Genomic DNA, 19,501 nt, shown 5'->3' with positions numbered 1-19,501 from the left:
CAGAATGGGTCTTAAACAAGACTCAAAATGCTCCCAATGTACAAATGGAGACAAAGGGACATTTATGCACATGCATTGGGACTGCCCACCAGTTAAGGCATTCTGGAAAGATGTGACCCATCAATTATCAAAACTCGTATCTTGGAATATACCAGTACACCCCTCTGTATTACTATTGAATGATGTTTTTGAGTTTGCAGTAAATCCACAGCTAAAGAGATTGGTTTTATCGGGTATCACAGTAGCTAAAAAACTGATCGCATCACGCTGGTTTCAACCGGAAAAAATGTGCCGGAAGGTTTGGTTTCTTACATATCTCGATGTGATTTATCAAGAAATATCTACAGCAAGAATTCTGGGTCTCAACGAATCCAAAATGTCAATGTGGTTAGAAGTGGTGGAGAGAATAAAAGCTAGCTTATAATGGTAGTGTCTGGTTAGGAGCGAGGGATAATGGAGGTACTATCCAAGGAGGGGTCCGGGAGGGGGGGGTTCGAGCTGGAGCATATGTGTGTAGGGTTTTAGATAATAGGTATTAGGGGTATATCCTGTATAAGGCATTTGTATAATTGGTAATTTCGTTGGATATACACTGTATACGGTAAAATATTATTATATACTTTTTTTTGTTTTCTGTTTCTGTACTTGCATGTCATTTTAGCCACCTTAATTGTTCATTATGCATTGTGTGTTGAGTACTGACTTTTAATAATTTTTGTTTTGCAATAATAAAAAAAAAAAAAAAACAGTGTCTGTCCTCCCCCAGGTGTGCTGAACCTGCCCGCCATGGCCGTGGGGATCTTCCTGGGGGGCCTGCTGATGAAGCGCTACAGGCTGGGCGTCGTGTCCGGAGCCCAGCTGTCCTTCGCCACCTCCTTCATGGCCTACCTGCTCCTCCTCCTGCAGTTCGGCACCAAGTGCGACAACGTGCCCGTGGCGGGACTCACGGCCTCCTATAACGGGTGAGTGTGGAGGAGAGATGGCCCAGCCCGAGTCAAAACTTTGTATATTTGTCCATACTGAAAGTATATATTTCTTTTATATAAACTGTTAAAAAGTATATTTCTACCCATACTGTATGTACTTTTCTGAGATTATACTTTTGGTGTATTTTTTCATACTTCATAATGTGCTTTCATGTACTAATTCAAAGCACATGTTTACTGTAATATGATGATAGTCATTAAGGTAATATAGTGTAATAAAATAAAGAATGTTTAGATATTTACCTAACTATTTTGGTATGCAAAATGCAAAAAATACGTCAAAGTGTGATTTCAATTTAAGCATATCTTAAGTAAAACCTTTACCACACTAAGTACAACTTAGCGGTGTGAATTTAACACAACCTTAGTATACTGCCTGAATACATGAAAAGTATACTAAAGTATGCAAAGGATACTTTCAGAAAATAGACTTGAGTATACTGTTTGTTTTACTTGGAAGATGTTAGCAGAGTGGGCCAAGATGCAGGTGAATGAGCAGACTGACTATCCACTCCATGCACTGGATCACAAATCCATTAACCGCTCACCGCCGCACGACCCAAATGGTTAACCCTTTCACTGCGACGACACACAGAAGGTTAACCCTTTCACTGCCACACGACAGCCGGTTACGACCGTCGGTCGTGTGGCAGTGAAAGGGTTAACACTTCCAGGTGTTCAGGTGTCAGAACTTGACATTGGCCATTGGAAGCTATTATTAGACGTCTAAAAGACAGTATTGTGTGAAAACATTCCAAAGAAAAGTACACCAGTTTTTAAAAAGGATCACAAATTAAGTGGTGTGGCTCAAGGGGTACAGTAGAGCAGTCGTCTGGTAATCTGAACGTTCCCAGTTTGATTCCGGCTCCCCCCAGCAGTGTGTTGAAGTGTCCTTGAGCGAGAGACACTTAACCCCTAACTGCTCCCGATGAGCAGGTCGGCACCTCGCGTGGTCGCCTCCGCCATCGATGTGTGAATGTGTGAGTGAGTGGGTGAATGTGAGGCATAAGTTGTAAAGCGCTTTGGATAAAAGCAATATATATATTTGCAGTCCACTTATCCATTTAAGCATGCTTTGGCATACATATTAAATATGCATTTGAAATATTGAAACTGTCTATAATGGATAGATGGATGGATGGATGGATGAATTGATGGATGTATGGATGTATGGACAGATGACTGACTGAATAAATGACTGTAATGAGTGCATGAATGAATGAATGGCATTCAATGGAGAATCCAGATCCAGATTCAGATTCAGATTTCTTTATTCACCAGGTACAGGTACAAAATGGAACGTGATTTGACATTACAGTGCATGATTGATTTTTTCACAAATAGGAACAACATAATAATAATAATAATGATAAATGAATAAGTAAGAATGGCAGGAGAAGTAAATAAATGAATGGCATTCAATGGAGAATGACAGGAGAGGTAAATACAGTAAATGAATGACATTCAATGGAGAATGACAGGAGAGGTAAATACAGTAAATGAATGACATTCAATGGAGAATGGCAGGAGAGGTCAATAAATTAATGGCATTCAATGGAGAGTGACGGGAGAGGTAAATGGATGCATGTGTCTTTCAGGACGCCCGGGGTGTGGCACAGCGGGGACATGCTCTTCTCAGAGTGCAACAGAGGCTGCTCCTGCTCTGCGGAGGAGTGGGACCCGGTCTGCTCAGAGAACAGCATCACCTACACCTCCCCCTGCATGGCCGGCTGCCGCCACTCCACCGGACACGGGAAGAACACGGTGGGGGAACAACACGCGTGTGACGTGGCTTGGAGAAATCTGTCAGTTAGTAGTAGTCATCTGGCCGCGTAATCGATTACTTAGCCGCATTAGCCGAATTACCGAGTCTCGTGGTCGAAGTTCTTCTGTCTGTGTTCTGACTTCCGAGCGAGCCGGGCTGCTGCTTCGGACAGGCAGCGCACGGGGTCCCGATAACCAACAAGGTTATAAGCCACGACATGCAAGCAAAGGATTTAACCTCTTAACAAGCGGGCCGAAAAATGGCCATTTTTGAACTTGAACTTGAGGACTGCATACTTTTTTTGCAAACCAAAATACTATACTTTATACTTTTTCTCATAGACTCATAGACAATGCATTCCGCGTTTCTTTCTCTTCCTGTTTTCGCTCGGGACTTTTCACCTAGATCCCTGATTCGCTCATCCCCACGTCGGGTATCATTAGAAAGCCACACTCATTGGTTACAAGCCTGTCCAATCATTTTCAAGATCGCCCAAATGATTGACGGAGCTAGAGCCTCGGGAGTTGGGAGTGGTATTAGAAAACATTTAAAGTCTGCAAAAGACTTCACATATCGGCATGTAACTCGAGAACCGCTGTTGTAGAGGTCGGCAAAGTGGCACGTCACGCAGCTCGTCCTTAAGAGGTCCCACCGGGCGGGTCGGTGCCTGTTAAGAGGAACTGTCCACAACACAGCTATACATATATAAATATAACAGTCCTCTTACAGGTAATGAAACAGACCGGTGTTTCATCATATTCCGCATCAGGCTTGGGTGTGAAGAAGAGGCTAATCTAGTCCACAGGTGTCATGATGTTCTGTCCATTCATTATTAACCAGACGTATTGTTATCACCTGCATGGATTTTACCCTTTTCTTACTCTCTGCATTGCTTTTACTCTGCCAGTTGTATGCTCATGTTATGCCTATGTCTCTACATTTGATATGTCTTTAAAATTAGAATGTTTTCGTATTCTAACCCCATATAATTGAAGTCGTTCACACATGAGTTGTAATTGCATGTCTTTTTTTATTTAATCCATTGAAGGTACATACAAGAATATACAATGCAATGAATTGAAAAGAAAGGAAAGAAAGTGTTAGGGTTTGTAACCGACCCCAAGCGCAACGGCACAGAGAGAGTTGTTTCAGAGTTAGCCAAAGCAAGGGCGTATTTATTCTCAGAGTCACAAGATAGAATTAGGTTGAGCAACAGAACAAACGGGGAATCTGGCATGTGAAGAATGTTGCGGCTCTGCAGATTCTCCCAGTAGGTGGTGGTGAGGAATTAGCTTGTGACGTCTGAGCCGCTCTGCAGATCCTCCCAGCATACACTCCAGGTGGAAACGGAGGGAGAGAGAGAAATCCCAGTTAGCCCAGCGCACAACAGAAACAGAGAGGTGACTGATCCAAATAAATATCCAAGTGACTTGATCTTCGGTGTGATACACACAGTTAGCAGAGTCCAGAGAAAAAACAATACGGTAATCCAAAGTGTAAATCCAACAACAAAAATTAGGTGAGAACAGTATAACAAAAACGGGATCTCTTCGGGTGATCCAAAAAGAACTGTTTCCAAAAACTCACCAGAGCGCAACGCGTAAAGCGGGCAGATAAACGAGGCGCAGCTTCGTACGGGGAATCAGGTTCTCCACAGGGATACTTCACGAAAGTCCTGGGGAGCAAGAGACAGGGAACAGCGACGGGAAAGAAAGGCAGATGCAGGGAATATTCAAAACGATCCAACATCGATACTAGGGGAATCAGGGTATATAAAGCCACAGGGCGCTGATGACAAGCTGTGACAGCTGCGGGATGAAATTGATCATTGCTCCAGAAGCATGTGGTGGGAAGAGCACCAATCAACACGGCATCTTACAGGAAAGAAGCGTGTGGCGGGGAATGCAATTAATTAACAAAATACCTTAAAGGAACGGAGCGAGTGGGTGGGGAGCGGACAAAACCTCACAGTACCCCCCCCTCCACGGGAGCCACCCGGCGACCAGGCCGACCCGGCTCGCCCGGATGGGCACGATGGAAGTCGGTGATCAGGCCGGGATCTACGATGAGCCGGCGGGAGACCCAGCTCCGTTCCTCCGGACCGTACCCCTCCCAGTCCACCAGGTACTGGAACCCCCGACCCCGCCGTCGAACGCCCATCAACCGGCGGACCTGCCACTGGGGGTGACCGTCCACCATCTTGGGAGGAGGTGGTTCCGGAGCAGGAGGCATCAGGGGACTGAGAGAGACAGGCTTAACCCGGGACACATGGAAAACGGGGTGAATGTGCATGGACGCAGGAAGCTTAAGACGCACCGCCGCCGGACTGAGTACCTTCAGAACCTCGAAAGGTCCGACGAACCGGGGGTTAAGTTTCTTGGCCGAGGACCGAAGTGGGAGGTCCCTCGCGGAAAGCCACACCCTCTGCCCAGGGTGGTACGTCAGCGCAGGAACCCGGCGCCGGTCAGCCCCACGACAGGCGCGCTCTGATGACCGGAGCAGCGCGGTCCTGGCGATCTCCCAGACCCGACGGCACCGGTCGAGGTGGTCCTGTACGGAGGGAACTGCCACCTCCGTCTCCTGTGCAGGGAAAATAGGGGGTTGGTAGCCCAGGGTTACCTCAAAGGGTGAGAGGCCGGTGGCGGAACTGACCATGGAGTTGATGGAGTACTCGACCCAGGGAAGGAAACGGCTCCAAGAAGCTGGTCTCTCGGCAGCCACACACCGAAGAGCAGACTCCACGCTCTGGTTCATCCTCTCCGTTTGTCCGTTAGTCTGGGGATGATAACCAGAGGAAAGACTGACCGTTGCCCCCAATCCCTTGCAAAAAGCCCGCCATACCTGGGAAGTGAACTGGGGCCCCCGGTCCGAGACGACGTCCTGGGGAAAACCATGGAGGCGAAACACGTGGTGTGTCAGGAGGTCCGCCGTCTCGGCCGCCGAGGGAAGTTTGGGAAGGGCCACGAGGTGAACCCCCTTGCTGAACCGATCCACCACGGTCAGAAGGCATGTGTTCCCCTGGGAGGAGGGAAGACCCGTGACGAAGTCCAGCGCCACATGTGACCAAGGACGGCTCGGAATGGGAAGCGGCTGTAATAGCCCGGAGGGTGCCTGGTGGGAGGCCTTGCTGCGGGCGCAGACTGCGCAGGCCAGTACGAACTCCTTGACGTCGTTCCTCATGGTGGGCCACCAGAATCGACGAGCCAGGAAGGAGAACGTGCGATGAATGCCCGGGTGGCAGGCGAACCGGCTGGTATGGCCCCACTGGAGGACCCGGGACCGGACCGAGTCGGGGACGAAGAGACGATGAACCGGTACATTGCCTGGAGCGCGATGGAAGCGTAGGGCACGCTCCTACCACCCTGGCCTCTGGGAGGATGGGAGTCGGGTCCTCAGTGGTTGGAGCCCCCTTGGAGTGTAACCGGGACAGGGAGTCGGCCTTCGTGTTGCGGGAACCAGGGCGAAACGTCAGCGAGAAGTCGAACCGACTGAGGAAGCTGGCCCATCTTGCCTGCCGGCCATTGAGGCGCTTGGAAGCACGGATGTACGTCAGGTTCTTGTGGTCCGTCCAAATGGTAAACGGCTCCTCGGCCCCCTCTAGCCAATGACGCCACTCCTCCAAGGCAGCCACAACCGCCAGCAGCTCCCGATTGCCGATGTCATAGTTCCTCTCGGCAGGGAGGAACCGACGCGAGTAGAAGGCGCACGGATGTACCTTCTGGTCCGTTGCCGACCGCTGGGATAAGATAGCTCCCAGTCCAGTATCCGAGGCGTCCACCTCAACGATGAACTGTCTCTTGGGGTCTGGATGGAGCAAGATCGGGGCGGAAGTGAACCTCTTCTTGAGGGAGCGGAACGCAGCACACGCCGCTGGGGACCAGTCGAACGGCAGGGCGGGAGAGGTCAGTCTGGTAAGCGGTTCCGCCACTTGACTGTAGTTCCGGATGAACCTTCGGTAGAAGTTGGCGAACCCGAGGAAGCTCTGTAACTCCTTCCGAGAGGTGGGTTCCGGCCATTCCTCCACGGCCTGGATCTTGCGAGGATCAGCTTGGGTCAAGCCTTTCTCCACGATGAAGCCCAGGTAATCGACGGAGTCGGAGTGGAATCGGCACTTCTCCGCCTTGACGAAGAGCCGATTGTGGAGGAGGCGCTCCAGCACACGGCGGACATGCTGGATGTGTTCCTCGAGGGTCTTGGAGAAGATGAGGATGTCGTCTAGGTATACTACCACAAACTCCTCCAGCATGTCACGAAAGACGTCGTTCATGAGCGCCTGGAATACCGCCGGAGCGTTGGTGAGGCCGAACGGCATCACCAGGTACTCGTAGTGGCCCCTGGGAGTCTTGAAGGCGGTCTTCCATTCATCGCCCTCTCGGATACGGACTAGATGGTAGGCACTCCGGAGGTCCAGCTTGGTAAAGACTGTAGCCTGGGTGAGAGGCTCGAAGGTGGAGTTCATGAGAGGTAGAGGATACTTGTTCTTAATGGTGATCTCGTTGAGCTGGCGATAGTCGATGCAGGGTCGAAGGTCTCCGTCCTTCTTCCCAACAAAGAAGAAACCGGCCGCCACAGGAGAGGAGGAAGGCCGAATGGGTCCTGCTTCCAAGGACTCAGAGATGTATTGATCCATCGCTGCCTTCTCCGGGACGGTCAGACTGTAGAGGCGGCTGCCAGGAAGGGGAGCCCCTGAGTGGAGGTCGATGGCACAGTCGTAAGGCCGGTGAGGCGGAAGGGCCTGAGCCCTGGACTTACTGAAAACCTCCATGAGGTCGTGGTACTCGGGGGGTATGGTCGAGAGGTCCGGAGGCGGCTCACCAACGGATCTCCGGGGCGGGGGACAGGACGCCGCCTGAAGACACTGGGCATGACAGGAGGAGCTCCAACCCTTGATGGTACCGGAGGACCAGGCGATGTGGGGCTCGTGCAGCGCGAGCCAGGGCCGGCCCAGGACTACTGGGACAAGAGGGGATCTGGTGATAAGGAACTGGAGTCTCTCAACGTGGTTACCAGCAATGGTGAGCAGGACAGGGCAGGTGCGTTGAGTGATGTCAGCCAGGCGGTGTTGGTCCAATGCGAATACCTCCAATGGCCTCACTAGGTCCTCAAGTGGAATGTTGGCCCGGGTAGCAAACTCGAAGTCTAGGAAACTCTCGTCAGCCCCCGAGTCAATGAGTGCCTCCACCGTGGCCCGTTGGTCCGCCCAGGCCAGGGTGACGCTCATCAGATGGCCAGGTGGTGCACGGCTCTGGGAATGAGAAAAACGGCTCACCAGGATCTCCCGGGGTCCCGGCGAGCCTGGTCTTTTGGCCGGGTGGGGCAGTTGGCGATACGGTGTCCCTCCCGACCGCAGTAGAGGCAAAGGCCGGACCTGAACCTCGCCTCCCGTTCAGCTTGGCTAAGATGAGAACGTCCCAGCTGCATGGGTTCCTCCTCGGGTACCGAACGGGAGGGAAAAAAGCCACCAGTCGTGTTGGGAGCAGGGCGACCAGCAGTACCGTCACGAGTACGGGGGGTCCGGAGTACCTCTGGAGGTCCCTGTCGGGTTCTCTCACGTCTTCTCTCCTGGAGGCGTCCGTCGATGCGAATGGCGAGGCTGAACAGGTCCTCGAGGGACTCAGGTTCCTCACGGGTCGCGAGCTGGTCCCTGACTGCGTCGTTGAGCCCCCTCATGAAGGTAAGACGAAGTGCTTGATCGTTCCAACCGCTCTCCGTAGCCGCCAGTCTGAACTCCAGCACGTAGTCGGTAACCCCGCCGCTGCCCTGCCGGAAGGTACCCAACCGGGCTCCAGGGTCCTGACCACGGGCTGGATGGTGGAAAACCCTGCGGAGCTCAGCCACGAAGTCTGGGTAGGAGAAACAGAAGTCTGCCTCCATTGCCCAGGAGGCAGTGACCCACTGGGCTGCCCGGCCTGAGAGCAAGTTAGTCATGTAGGCCACTCGGGCTCCCCTTGAAGTGAAACGACTGGGTTGATGACGAAAAACCAACTCACATTGCATGATGAATGTGGCACAATCCTTGAAGTTACCGTCGAACAGCCGTGGTTCGGAGAGACGGGGCTCCCGAGGTGCGGGATCGGGAGGCGCGGGCCCTGCCAGGGCTGCGGGTGATGCTCCGGCCAAGGCTCCTGAAGGAAGTGGGGTTACAAGCAAGGTGTTAACGGTTTCACTCAGCGTGTGTAAGTGGAGGAGAATACTAGACTGCTGGCTAGCCAGAGAGCCCAGGGACCCCTGAATAGGCAGGACCTGCTCTCGGAGTTCCTGTACAGCAGCCGCATCTAGCAGTAGGCTGTGGCCCTTGGTTAACTCTATCTGGCCTGCCAATGCTGTTCTGACTCTCTCTGTGTCGGCTGGGGTCGTCATGGTTGGATCGTAATGTTAGGGTTTGTAACCGACCCCAAGCGCAACGGCACAGAGAGAGTTGTTTCAGAGTTAGCCAAAGCAAGGGCGTATTTATTCTCAGAGTCACAAGATAGAATTAGGTTGAGCAACAGAACAAACGGGGAATCTGGCATGTGAAGAATGTTGCGGCTCTGCAGATTCTCCCAGTAGGTGGTGGTGAGGAATTAGCTTGTGACGTCTGAGCCGCTCTGCAGATCCTCCCAGCATACACTCCAGGTGGAAACGGAGGGAGAGAGAGAAATCCCAGTTAGCCCAGCGCACAACAGAAACAGAGAGGTGACTGATCCAAATAAATATCCAAGTGACTTGATCTTCGGTGTGATACACACAGTTAGCAGAGTCCAGAGAAAAAACAATACGGTAATCCAAAGTGTAAATCCAACAACAAAAATTAGGTGAGAACAGTATAACAAAAACGGGATCTCTTCGGTGTTTCACAAACACACAAAAAACGGGTGATCCAAAAAGAACTGTTTCCAAAAACTCACCAGAGCGCAACGTGTAAATCGGGCAGATAAACGAGGCGCAGCTTCGTACGGGGAATCAGGTTCTCCACAGGGATACTTCACGAAAGTCCTGGGGAGCAAGAGACAGGGAACAGCGACGGGAAAGAAAGGCAGATGCAGGGAATATTCAAAGCGATCCAACATCGATATTAGGGGAATCAGGGTATATAAAGCCACAGGGCGCTGATGACAAGCTGTGACAGCTGCGGGATGAAATTGATCATTGCTCCAGAAGCGTGTGGTGGGAAGAGCACGAATCAACACGGCATCTTACAGGAAAGAAGCGTGTGGCGGGGAATGCAATTAATTAACAAAATACCTTAAAGGAACGGAGCGAGTCGGTGGGGAGCGGACCAAACCTCAAAGAAAGAAAGAAAGAAAGAAAGAAAGAAAGAAAGAAAGAAAGAAAGAAAGAAAGAAAGAAAGAAAGAAAGAAAGAAAGAAAGAAAGAAAGAAAAGTACCAGTAAGGATGAATATTTTGTCATATATTTTTTTAGATAAACATTTTTGGTCATTGTTTTGTGTCTCCCAAGGTCTTCCACAACTGCAGCTGCGTGTCCTCTGGCTCGCCAGCAGGGGGCGGCAGCACGTCGGTGAGGCTCGGCCAGTGTCCCGACTCCAGGGCCTGCAGCCGCAGCTTCACCTCCTACATGGCCCTGTCGGTCCTCAGCGACTTCATCCGCTCCCTGGGATTCACGCCGGGCTACATGGTCATCATACGGTCAGCCCTCTGCCCTGTCAGGCTACTGGCTCCTCTGTTACTGCTCTGTTACTCCTCTTATTACACCTCTGTTACTCCTCTGTTACTCCTCTGCTACTCCTCTGCTACTTCATTCCTTAGTGCAGTGTGTTATTAGTCCAATACAAAGTAAACAGTGGCTCAGGAGGTAGAACAGTCGTCTGGTAATCCGGAGGTTCCAGGTTCAATGTCGAAGTGTCCTTGAGCAAAACTCCTTTTTTTTTTATCCACTTTTTCTCCCATTTTTCTATATTTTCCTCCCATCCCAATTTCGTATCGTCCAATTCAACCCTCCCCTGTCACGAACGCTGTTTCTTGCCTCCCACAAGCCGGCTGCAATGTGGACTAAGTCATACATAGCACAAGTCCCCTCCGGTACTTGAGGTAACAGCAGTCGCATCTTTTCACCTGCGCAGCTCGATCTCTCAGTGGCGAGGAGTAACGCGTGGGAGGCTCACGCTGCCCCCGACACTTCCTGATTCTACTGCGCAGGCGCACCAACCGACCTGTAGGAGTCGCTGTCCACAACGCCCGATCCCCACCCATCAGTTTCCCACCCCCTAATACGGCCAATGTGTATTAGTACGGACGACCAGCTAAACTGAAAGCAATGTGGAGCGCCTTGCCCACTACGCCACGTAGCCGACCCTCCTTGAGCAAAACTCCTAACTGCTCCCGATGAGCAGGTTGGCACCTCGCATGGTCACCTCTGCCGTCGGTGTGAATGTGTGCGTGAATGGGTACAAATGTGAGGAACAAATTGTAAAGCGCTTTGGTTAAAAGAGCTATATAAATGCCCCATATACCACTTACAATAGGGGGCCAAAATGGGTCATGGGTCTGTTTCTTTTCGGCCCCCCTCATGCCGGGAGTACACGTATGTTTTGAGGAACACGTATGTTTTGAGGACCTCGGGGTCCCAGAGTGAAACTTAATTTTGGTCCCGGGCTGCAAGAGTTTAAAGAACCTTTTGCTTTTGGCTCACTTGCCTGTAAGCTGTTATCTGTTATCTACCTGGTATCTATCTGTTATCCATCGTTATCTATCTGTTATCTATCTACTATCTTGTGTTTCCAGGTGCATCTCAGCAGAGCTCAAACCCCTGGCGCTGGGCATCCAGACCCTGACTGTTAGGGTCTTAGGTAAACCCCATCACTTTCTCAGCTGCACATAAAAAGGCTTTTTGTGACTCTTTTGTCTGTCTGGTTTTCAGAGTCATCGTTATCTTTAACAGCCTAACAGCGGACGAATGGATCAGACTCACTCCATTGGTAGAAAAGATACCATTCGTCTCACTCGGGAGCATGCTTTAGCTCGATGGGTAGTCGTCTATCAAGTGGGCAGGCGACGAATCTCTGGGTCTGAGATGCAGGGGTGTAAAGTACTTTAGTAATTGCACTTTGTTACAATACTTAAGTACTGTTTTTGGGGATTTGTACTTTACTCGAGTATTACAAGAAGGGCCAGAGCCGACTCTACTTCCTCAGAAGGCTGAGATCATTCAATGTCTGTACAAGGATGTTGAGGATGTTCTATGAGTCGGTGGTGGCGGGCGCCTTCTTGTACGCTGTGACCTGCTGGGGCAGCGGACTGAGAGCAGGGGACACAAACAGGCTGGATAAGCTGGTCAGGAAGGCCAGTAGCGTGGTTGGGGTGGAGCTGGACTCCCTAGCGAGGGTGGTGGAGAGGAGGAGCCTTGCTAAGCTCCAGGCCATCAGGGAAAACCCCACCCACCCACTATACACAGACTTGGCTGACAGGAGGAGCATGTTCAGTGCTAGGCTCACACTACCTAAATGCAGCACTGAACGGCACAGGAAGTCCTTCATTCCAACAGCCATCAGACTATACAATGCATCACTGTGCCTCACTGCATCACTGAGCACAGAGTGGCAGTTACCATCTTCCTAGACTCTTACTTTTGAAACAGCCCTGTGCAATACTACACCTACTGTAGACCTCAGTATATTTTTACTGTATTTATTTACTGTCAATTTGATTTGTTTGTTATTCTTATTCGTGACCTGTTCTGTTTAAATCTTTAATGTTGAGCGATTTGCAGTGTCAAATTTCCCTCTGGATAATAAAAGTATTTCTATTCTATTCTATTCTATTAGGTTTGTATACTTGTACTTTTACTCAATTACATTTCAGAGAAAAAAAACATACTTTTTACTCCTTACATTTAAAATGCAGACCTACAAAGTACAAATCTCTCAGGTCCAACCATTTTAACCTGTTAAGCCGTAAGGTCCCTGTAACTGAGGGGTACAATTCCCTGACTGTATTGATAAGTATGGTATCATTAAACCACTACCGCTTTATGTACTTTAACTACTGGCCATACAGTACACAATATCTAAATATGATGAACACTTTCCACAATGAAACCGGTTCCAGACAAAGGTAATAATCAAATATTTAATGGAGCAAAAGGTACATAGAATATTTATCTCTTACATTTATCATTTGAATGCACTTGTAAGGCAAATTAGTATTCGTAGGCAAATCAACACTGAATGTCCAATCTCTGGTTACGCAGGAAGCAAGTATACAACCTGGCTCTTAGGGAATTATATCGATGGTACACTTAATGATATAGCGGGATACACTGAAGGGGTCCTCCCGGTTGTAAGCCGGTAGGGGGGGTAGGAGAGCTGTCGGTAGTAGACCGTCTGGCCAACGATGTCTAGGGAGACTTCAAGTACAGAAGACAGTGCGATAGACTCTTGATCCGCAGATGAATACACCTTGGTTCTCTTGTAGGCTGTAGCTGTAGCTCCACAATGAAGAAGAAGCTAGGCGACCTCAGTCTCTCTGAGCGCCGTCTCAACTTGACTCCTCTCGGGGGTAAATCCAACACTCACCGGCGTTGGCGATTATCCGCTCCACAAATCACAGTACCAAAGCAAATATATATTCCAGCCGCATAGGGCTCAGCAGTCGTCGGGTAGGTAATCCAGTGTACATGTCCATTCGGTCCTCGCCTAGAACTCCTCGGATGAAAGCGCCATGTGTGGTCGGCCCAGCCTGGATAAGACTCTAGATAACACGAGGAAGCGATGGGGATGCTGGTCACTTTAGAACTCTAACTGCACGATGCACCATACATAATAGACTATTATTAACCTAATAGAAATACGTCGCACTCGACGGTACAGTGCCAAACTCTGACAATTCAGTTATTAATTCGCACGAGGTCTCAATGCTATTCTGGGGCCAAATAGGCCATACTTCACCGCACGTCGTATCGTGGGTGAGGCTTCACGTTCTGTTACTAAGTTGGAGGGTAAGGGACTAAGGGACTTCTACATTCACTTGCGCCATATTTATATGCACGGTGAACAAATAGTGCCACTCTCATTTCGGTAGCCGTATTCCTGCGCAGAGCCGGGGCTAGTAGGGACATGTCTCGTCGGTACCATTGAACTTGGCTCCAAGGGGCTGGTCCCCTGGCGCCAGGTCCTTGTCCAATAAGAGAATGAACTATTATGGGCTATAGTAGGCTAAAGGGATATTCCGTGTATATGTACAAGGAATATACAAGGGATATCAAACGATATACAAATACTATTCAATATATATCCATAAATAAATATATATATTCGGTTTAATCTGATCCTTCGTAACAGCCGCCCCCTAATTAGTCCCACCTAATTAGCTAAGCAGAGACAGATTAACCGCACTGTCCACTACTCAATGTCCGCTGTAAGGGTCAGTCAATTCACAAAGTCATGGGGTCATGGTCGTCATCGATAGTATCGGGGAGCCTTGGCAGTTCTATTAGCCTCGTCACGGGTCGGGTGTAGGTCCGCCCTTGGACGAGCACTTCAGCTGCTCGGACCTTTCCGTCGGCACCGGTGATCACTTTGCTTACGCGGCCAGCCGGCCACATAGCTCGGGGTAGTGACTGGTCGATAATCATGACGACTGTTCCTTCTGTCAAATTGTCTCTCTCTTTCACCCATTTCTGGCGGGTCTGTAGAGACGGTAGGTAGTGGAGTAGGAAGCTGTTCCAAAACTTGTCAGCCAGTACTTGACTGTACCTCCACATTCTTCGGCCGTTCGCTTCTTCAGGCCTGTACATTGTCTGGGGTAGCGCGGGGTCCAGCCGCCCCATCAAGAGTGTGTTGGGGGTGACTGGGTCGACATCTGCTACATCACTTGAGACGTAACCGAGGGGCTTTGAGTTCAATACTCCCTCGATCTCCGTGAGGACTGTCATTAGGACTTCTTCCGCCACAGTCTGGGCCCCAAGCACGGCGTACAGGGCTGTCTTTATGGAACGTACTTCTCGTTCCCAGGTTCCACCGAAGTGAGGTGCGTTCGGGGGATTAAACTGGAAGTCAATCTGGGATGGAGCGAGGTGGGTCTTAAGTTCTGGGCCCATAGCTTGGAAGCTCTCTCTCAGCTCTCTTTCTCCGCCTTTGAAGTTTGTCCCGTGATCAGACAATAATGTAGACGGTTTTCCTTTCCGTGATGTGAATCTTCGGAAGGCCATAAGGAATGAGTCTGTGCTCATGGTTGGAAGGAGTTCGATATGTATCGCTCTGGTGGTCATGCATTTGAATACAATACCCCACCGCTTCTCGGTTCCTCTTCCTTTCTTTATATACAGCGGGCCGAAACAGTCCATACCGGTGGAGTGAAAAGGCTTGTCGCCGAGTCGGAGGCGACAGGGAGGTAGGTCAGCCATCCGGGGTATACTGGGCTGTGCGCGCCACTTACGACAGTCTAGACAGGTTCGCTGGAAGCGCCGCACTGCTTCTCTCCCTTGCAGTATCCAATAACGACGTCTGATCTCCGCGAAGACTCTCTCTGCTCCTGCGTGGTGCACATCCTCGTCGTATTTCTTTATGATCAGCTCTGTGACCTTGTGTCGGCTGTTCAAGACTATCGGGTACTTAACGTCATCCGGTAAGTCTGGAGCTCTCCGCAGACGACCACCCACTCTGATGAGACTATGGGCGTCGCTCTCGGGGGCTAGGTGGAGCAGTCTGCTGTCTGATGGGACGGGCTTTGCTCCCTGTAGACAGTCTAGCTCGTCGGGGAACAAGTCTCTCTGGGCTCGTTGTAGTAGAAGAAGTTCTGCTTCTTCGTAGTCAGCTGCTGAAATGTCAGTAGTGGGCTGAATCTCTGGGTGGTGCCACAGAAATGTCTTTAGCTGCGCACTCTGTAGGGTGAGGCAATCGTCTATGTCGGGGTCTGTGGAGGCGATTGTGTTCAATCCACAGAACATAGATTTCTTGTTTTCGGCCTCCTCTTTACTCGCCTCCCGTGGGGTGGGTGTAGGCCACTCTTCTTCCGGGAGCTTGAGAAACTCTGGTCCGTCACTGTAGAGGTTGTGACGGGTGAGGTCATCCAGGGACATTCCCCAGGTGATGACGTCAGCTGGGTTGTGTTTGGTGTCCACATACCTCCAGCTCGCTACTTCTGTTAACTCTTGAATCTCGGTGATTCTGACTCCCACGAAGACCTTGTATCTGCATGAATCAGACCTGATCCATGTGAGTACTGTCGTGGAGTCTGACCACAAGATTGTTCTTTGCACCGGAATGGTGAGTTCACGTTGGATTAACGTGGCGAGCTGCGCTCCTGCTAGGGCTGCGCAGAGCTCTAGACGCGGGATAGATTGTTGCTTTCGTGGGGCTATTCTTGAGCGAGCCAGGATGAAAGCAGTATGTATTTCTCCTCCCTCCTCTTGGGCACGCAAGTAGGCCACCGAACCGTAGGCTACTTCGGAGGCGTCACTGAAGACGTGTAGATCCATCTTGCATGTCTCTGGCCTCACTGTGGGTGGGAAGTAGCTGCGGCGTATATTAACACCTGGGAGTGAGCGGAGTTCCGTCTCCCACTCTCTCCATGTGGATGCAAGGTGTGCGGGTATGGGATCGTCCCAGCCCTGGTCCTTGTCCCATAGTGCTCTTACAATCATCTTTGCCCTGGTGGTGTAAGGTAGAATACATCCCAACGGGTCATATTGTCTGGCGAGTGTTCTATACACACTCCGTCTGGTGGTCGGTATTGCCGTCGACCTTCCCTGCTCCGTGGTCAGGGGTTTGTGTCTATAGTGGAGCGAGTCTGTTTTGAAGCGCCAGACTAGTCCTAGTGTCATTTCTTGGGCTTCTCCTGGGATGGTCGCCATCCAGGTCTCGCTGCTCGCTGCCTTGTCCTCGGGGGAGAGGCTGCGCAATACTTGCGGGTCGCTGCTGGCCCACTGCCGGAGATCAAAGCCGCCTTTGATCAGGGAGGCGCGTAGCTTGAGTAGAAGAGCCTCGGCTTCTTCTCGCGTCGAAACGCTTTGTAAACAGTTGTCCACGTAGAAACTGTTTTTCACACTTTGTCGGACCTCTTCATCTGCTGCTGGGTCCTCTGCGACGTGTTTTTGTAGTGCAAACGTAGCACAGCATGGGCTGCATGTGGTTCCGAAAGGGAGGACTTCCCATTGATAGATGGCTGGGTGCTCATCTCCGATCCTCTCTCTCCATAGGAACCGCAGCAGGGGCTTGTCCTCCTCCACTAGTCTCACCTGCAGGAACATCCCTTTGATGTCGCCGCTGATAGCCACCTTGTCCTGGCGGAAGCGTAGTAGCACGCCTAGTAGAGAGGGGCCGAGTGTTGGGCCGGGCAAGAGCTCTTTATTCAGATTTTGTGATCCGATCTGGTAGCTGCAGTTAAACACAATGCGATCCTTGCCGTTGTGGTGGACCTTGTGGTGCGGCACGTACCATGATTCGGTCGTCTGATCGGCCTCTTTAATGTCAATCTTCTTTACGTGTCCCGCTGTGATTAGCTTATCAATCTCAGCGCGGTACACAGTCTCTTGAGCGGGGTCTTTGGCTAGGCGCCGCTCTGTGTTCAATAGATACCGCTCCGTAGCTTCTTTCGTGGCGTGAAAGGTGGGCATTCCCTCTCGCCTCAGGAGTGGAGTTGCGTATCTCATCACTCCGCTGACTGTGACTCTCTTTGTCCCTTGCTCGAGGAGGGTTATAGCGTAAATGTCTTCTTTAGAACGAATGTCTTTCTTTTCGTTCTTAAAGGGCATTGTCTCTAGTGTCCATAGCCTCTCGACATGCTGCAGGAGAGTGGTGTCTTCTTCTGTCACTCTGGAGTGGAGGCAGCTAGTGGCTGCTGTTCGGTTAAGAGATTTAGCGAGGGGGCCTTGTAATGTCCATCCTAGGCGGGTCTCGACTGCTGCAGGACAGCCTCTGGGTCCTGTATGGACCCGGTCTATCGGGACTATGAGGTCTGCATGGTCGGAGCCTATCAGCAGGGTCGGGGTGGCGCCGTCTATGAGCGGGATAGGTAGTTGACGCAGGTGCACATATTTATCCATCAGCTTGGCGATGGGGTAGGTGTACTGTGATAGTCCTATTTCTTGGCTGGTGAAAGCATTAGTAATCCTATACCGTCTCTCTGGCTGCCCGCTTGCTGCGATAGTGAAGGAGACATTCTCGCCCTTTATCGTCTTTAGATCTCTTCTTATTGTCCGAATCGTCATCTGGTTTTCGCTCCCCCGCAGTCCCAGCTGGGCCGCAGCGGACGCGAGGAGAAGGGTCTTCTCTGACCCGTCATCAAGGACGGCGTAAGTGTCCATGACCTTATCTTGGTAACTCAATGTTACACGGACCACCTTTAAGAGCACCTGGGCGCCCCCGCTGCTGGCGGGGTCAATGTACATGACACTTGCCTTTGTGCTGCTCGATGGTGCAGGCTTTCTTCTGTTACTGTCGTGTAGGACATCTAGGTGGGCTCCGTCACACCGACTACACCTCTTCTTTAGGCGGCACTCGGCTGCCATGTGACTGCGCGCACATCGGTAACAGCGCCTGTTGGACTTTATCCAGTGACTCACTTCTTCAGCGGTCATCTTCTTGAACAGGTCACATTGTGACAACCAGTGTTCCTTCTCGCAGTACGGGCACACCATCTTCCACTTCTCTTTCATCGAGGGGGTACTGTGGTTCTTGCTGCTCGGTACTGATTCTGATTGGTGCATGACAGTCACCGATCTTCGGCCATCGTTTGCTCTCCTAGGTCCCTCTCTGGAGCTTGGTGTGCTCCGCACGAACGTATCCAATCGTAGGCTGCTGACTTCTCTCGCCAGGAAGTCGGCTAGGTCTAGGAGGGATGGCTCGGGACCGTTAGGGTCACAGTGGTCTCTTTGCCGCCTGAAGCGCTCCTGTCTGGCGGGCGGCAGCTTCTCTAAAATCCTCTCGACGTTAGAGTTGGCGTATAGTTCGTGCATACCCTTTTCTCGTTGCGCTCCCAGCATCCCTACCAGGGACTGTACTTTTATAGACAGGTCGTCTAGTGAGCGATTGTCTGTTGCTGGGGGTAGGCGGTCAATATGCCTTATCTCTTGTATTACGTAATCCCATATACGTCCATATCTCTGGTCCAGCGCTGCTAGAGCCGCGGTGTATGGGGTCGTAGAGGTGGCATAGGCTAGCGCTATGTTGTGCGCTCGGGGCACTTTCAGGTGCTTCAATAAGATAGCATACTTGTGGCGTTCATCAGCGACATCCACCATCATTGTCTCTAAGCACATCCGGAGCTCCGTGTACTGTGCTCGATTCTCATGGGTGAAGTCTGGAAACGTCGGTGTGCCAATGTATGACGCCGTGGATGGCTGGCACATCGGTGAGCGTTGGAAGAGAGGCCTCCTAGGCGAGTCTCCTCTTACGCCTCTCGGTGGGCTGGTACCGGCAGGGTACCATGGCCCGCTGGTCCAGGTGCTGTTCCTCTGGGCTGGTCGTGCGTCATGCTCACCCGTGAATAGAGTCGGGGGTCTGTAGCGCAGCGCCGCGGGGGTATAGCCTGGGCTGTACTGGACCTCCTGGTCCTGTGGAGTACTGTGCTGCTGTCGGGCTTGACTCTCCTCCTCTCCCTCTTCTTCTTCTGTCAGGTCCTCTAGATCCTGTAATCGTCTATTTAGCCTCTCCGCGGTGTACGCCGTTCCTTCCTTGTAGCTGGGTCTCACTGGGACCGGTCGGGGAAGGGGGTCGGAGGGGGGTATAGGCTCTCTCTGGTGGTCGAGTTCAGGGTCGCCTGATCGGTCAGGGGACGGTGCCCTTGACACGTGTCTTGATGAGGCCCTGGAAC

The 19,501-nt window shown here is 51.2% G+C and overlaps 1 protein-coding gene across 1 annotated transcript in view; it reads left to right on the top strand.

Moving 5' to 3' along the window:
- LOC311247534 (solute carrier organic anion transporter family member 1C1-like) overlaps positions 1 to 19,501 on the top strand; it is a gene marked incomplete at both ends in the record, with an annotated part of 38,758 nt that overhangs the window by 9,756 nt on the left and 9,501 nt on the right. The window contains 4 exons of the mRNA XM_084338576.1: positions 767 to 962; positions 2,585 to 2,750; positions 10,191 to 10,378; positions 11,474 to 11,538. Coding sequence (XP_084194702.1) covers positions 767 to 962; positions 2,585 to 2,750; positions 10,191 to 10,378; positions 11,474 to 11,538 — 615 coding nt within the window. The remainder of the gene's footprint in view (positions 1 to 766; positions 963 to 2,584; positions 2,751 to 10,190; positions 10,379 to 11,473; positions 11,539 to 19,501) is intronic.

This window comes from Notolepis coatsorum, assembly GCF_963971535.1.
Source record: "Notolepis coatsorum genome assembly, contig: SCAFFOLD_403, whole genome shotgun sequence".
In the NCBI taxonomy this organism is placed as follows: domain Eukaryota; kingdom Metazoa; phylum Chordata; class Actinopteri; order Aulopiformes; family Paralepididae; genus Notolepis; species Notolepis coatsorum.
This window is presented reverse-complemented; position numbering and strand designations above follow the sequence as displayed.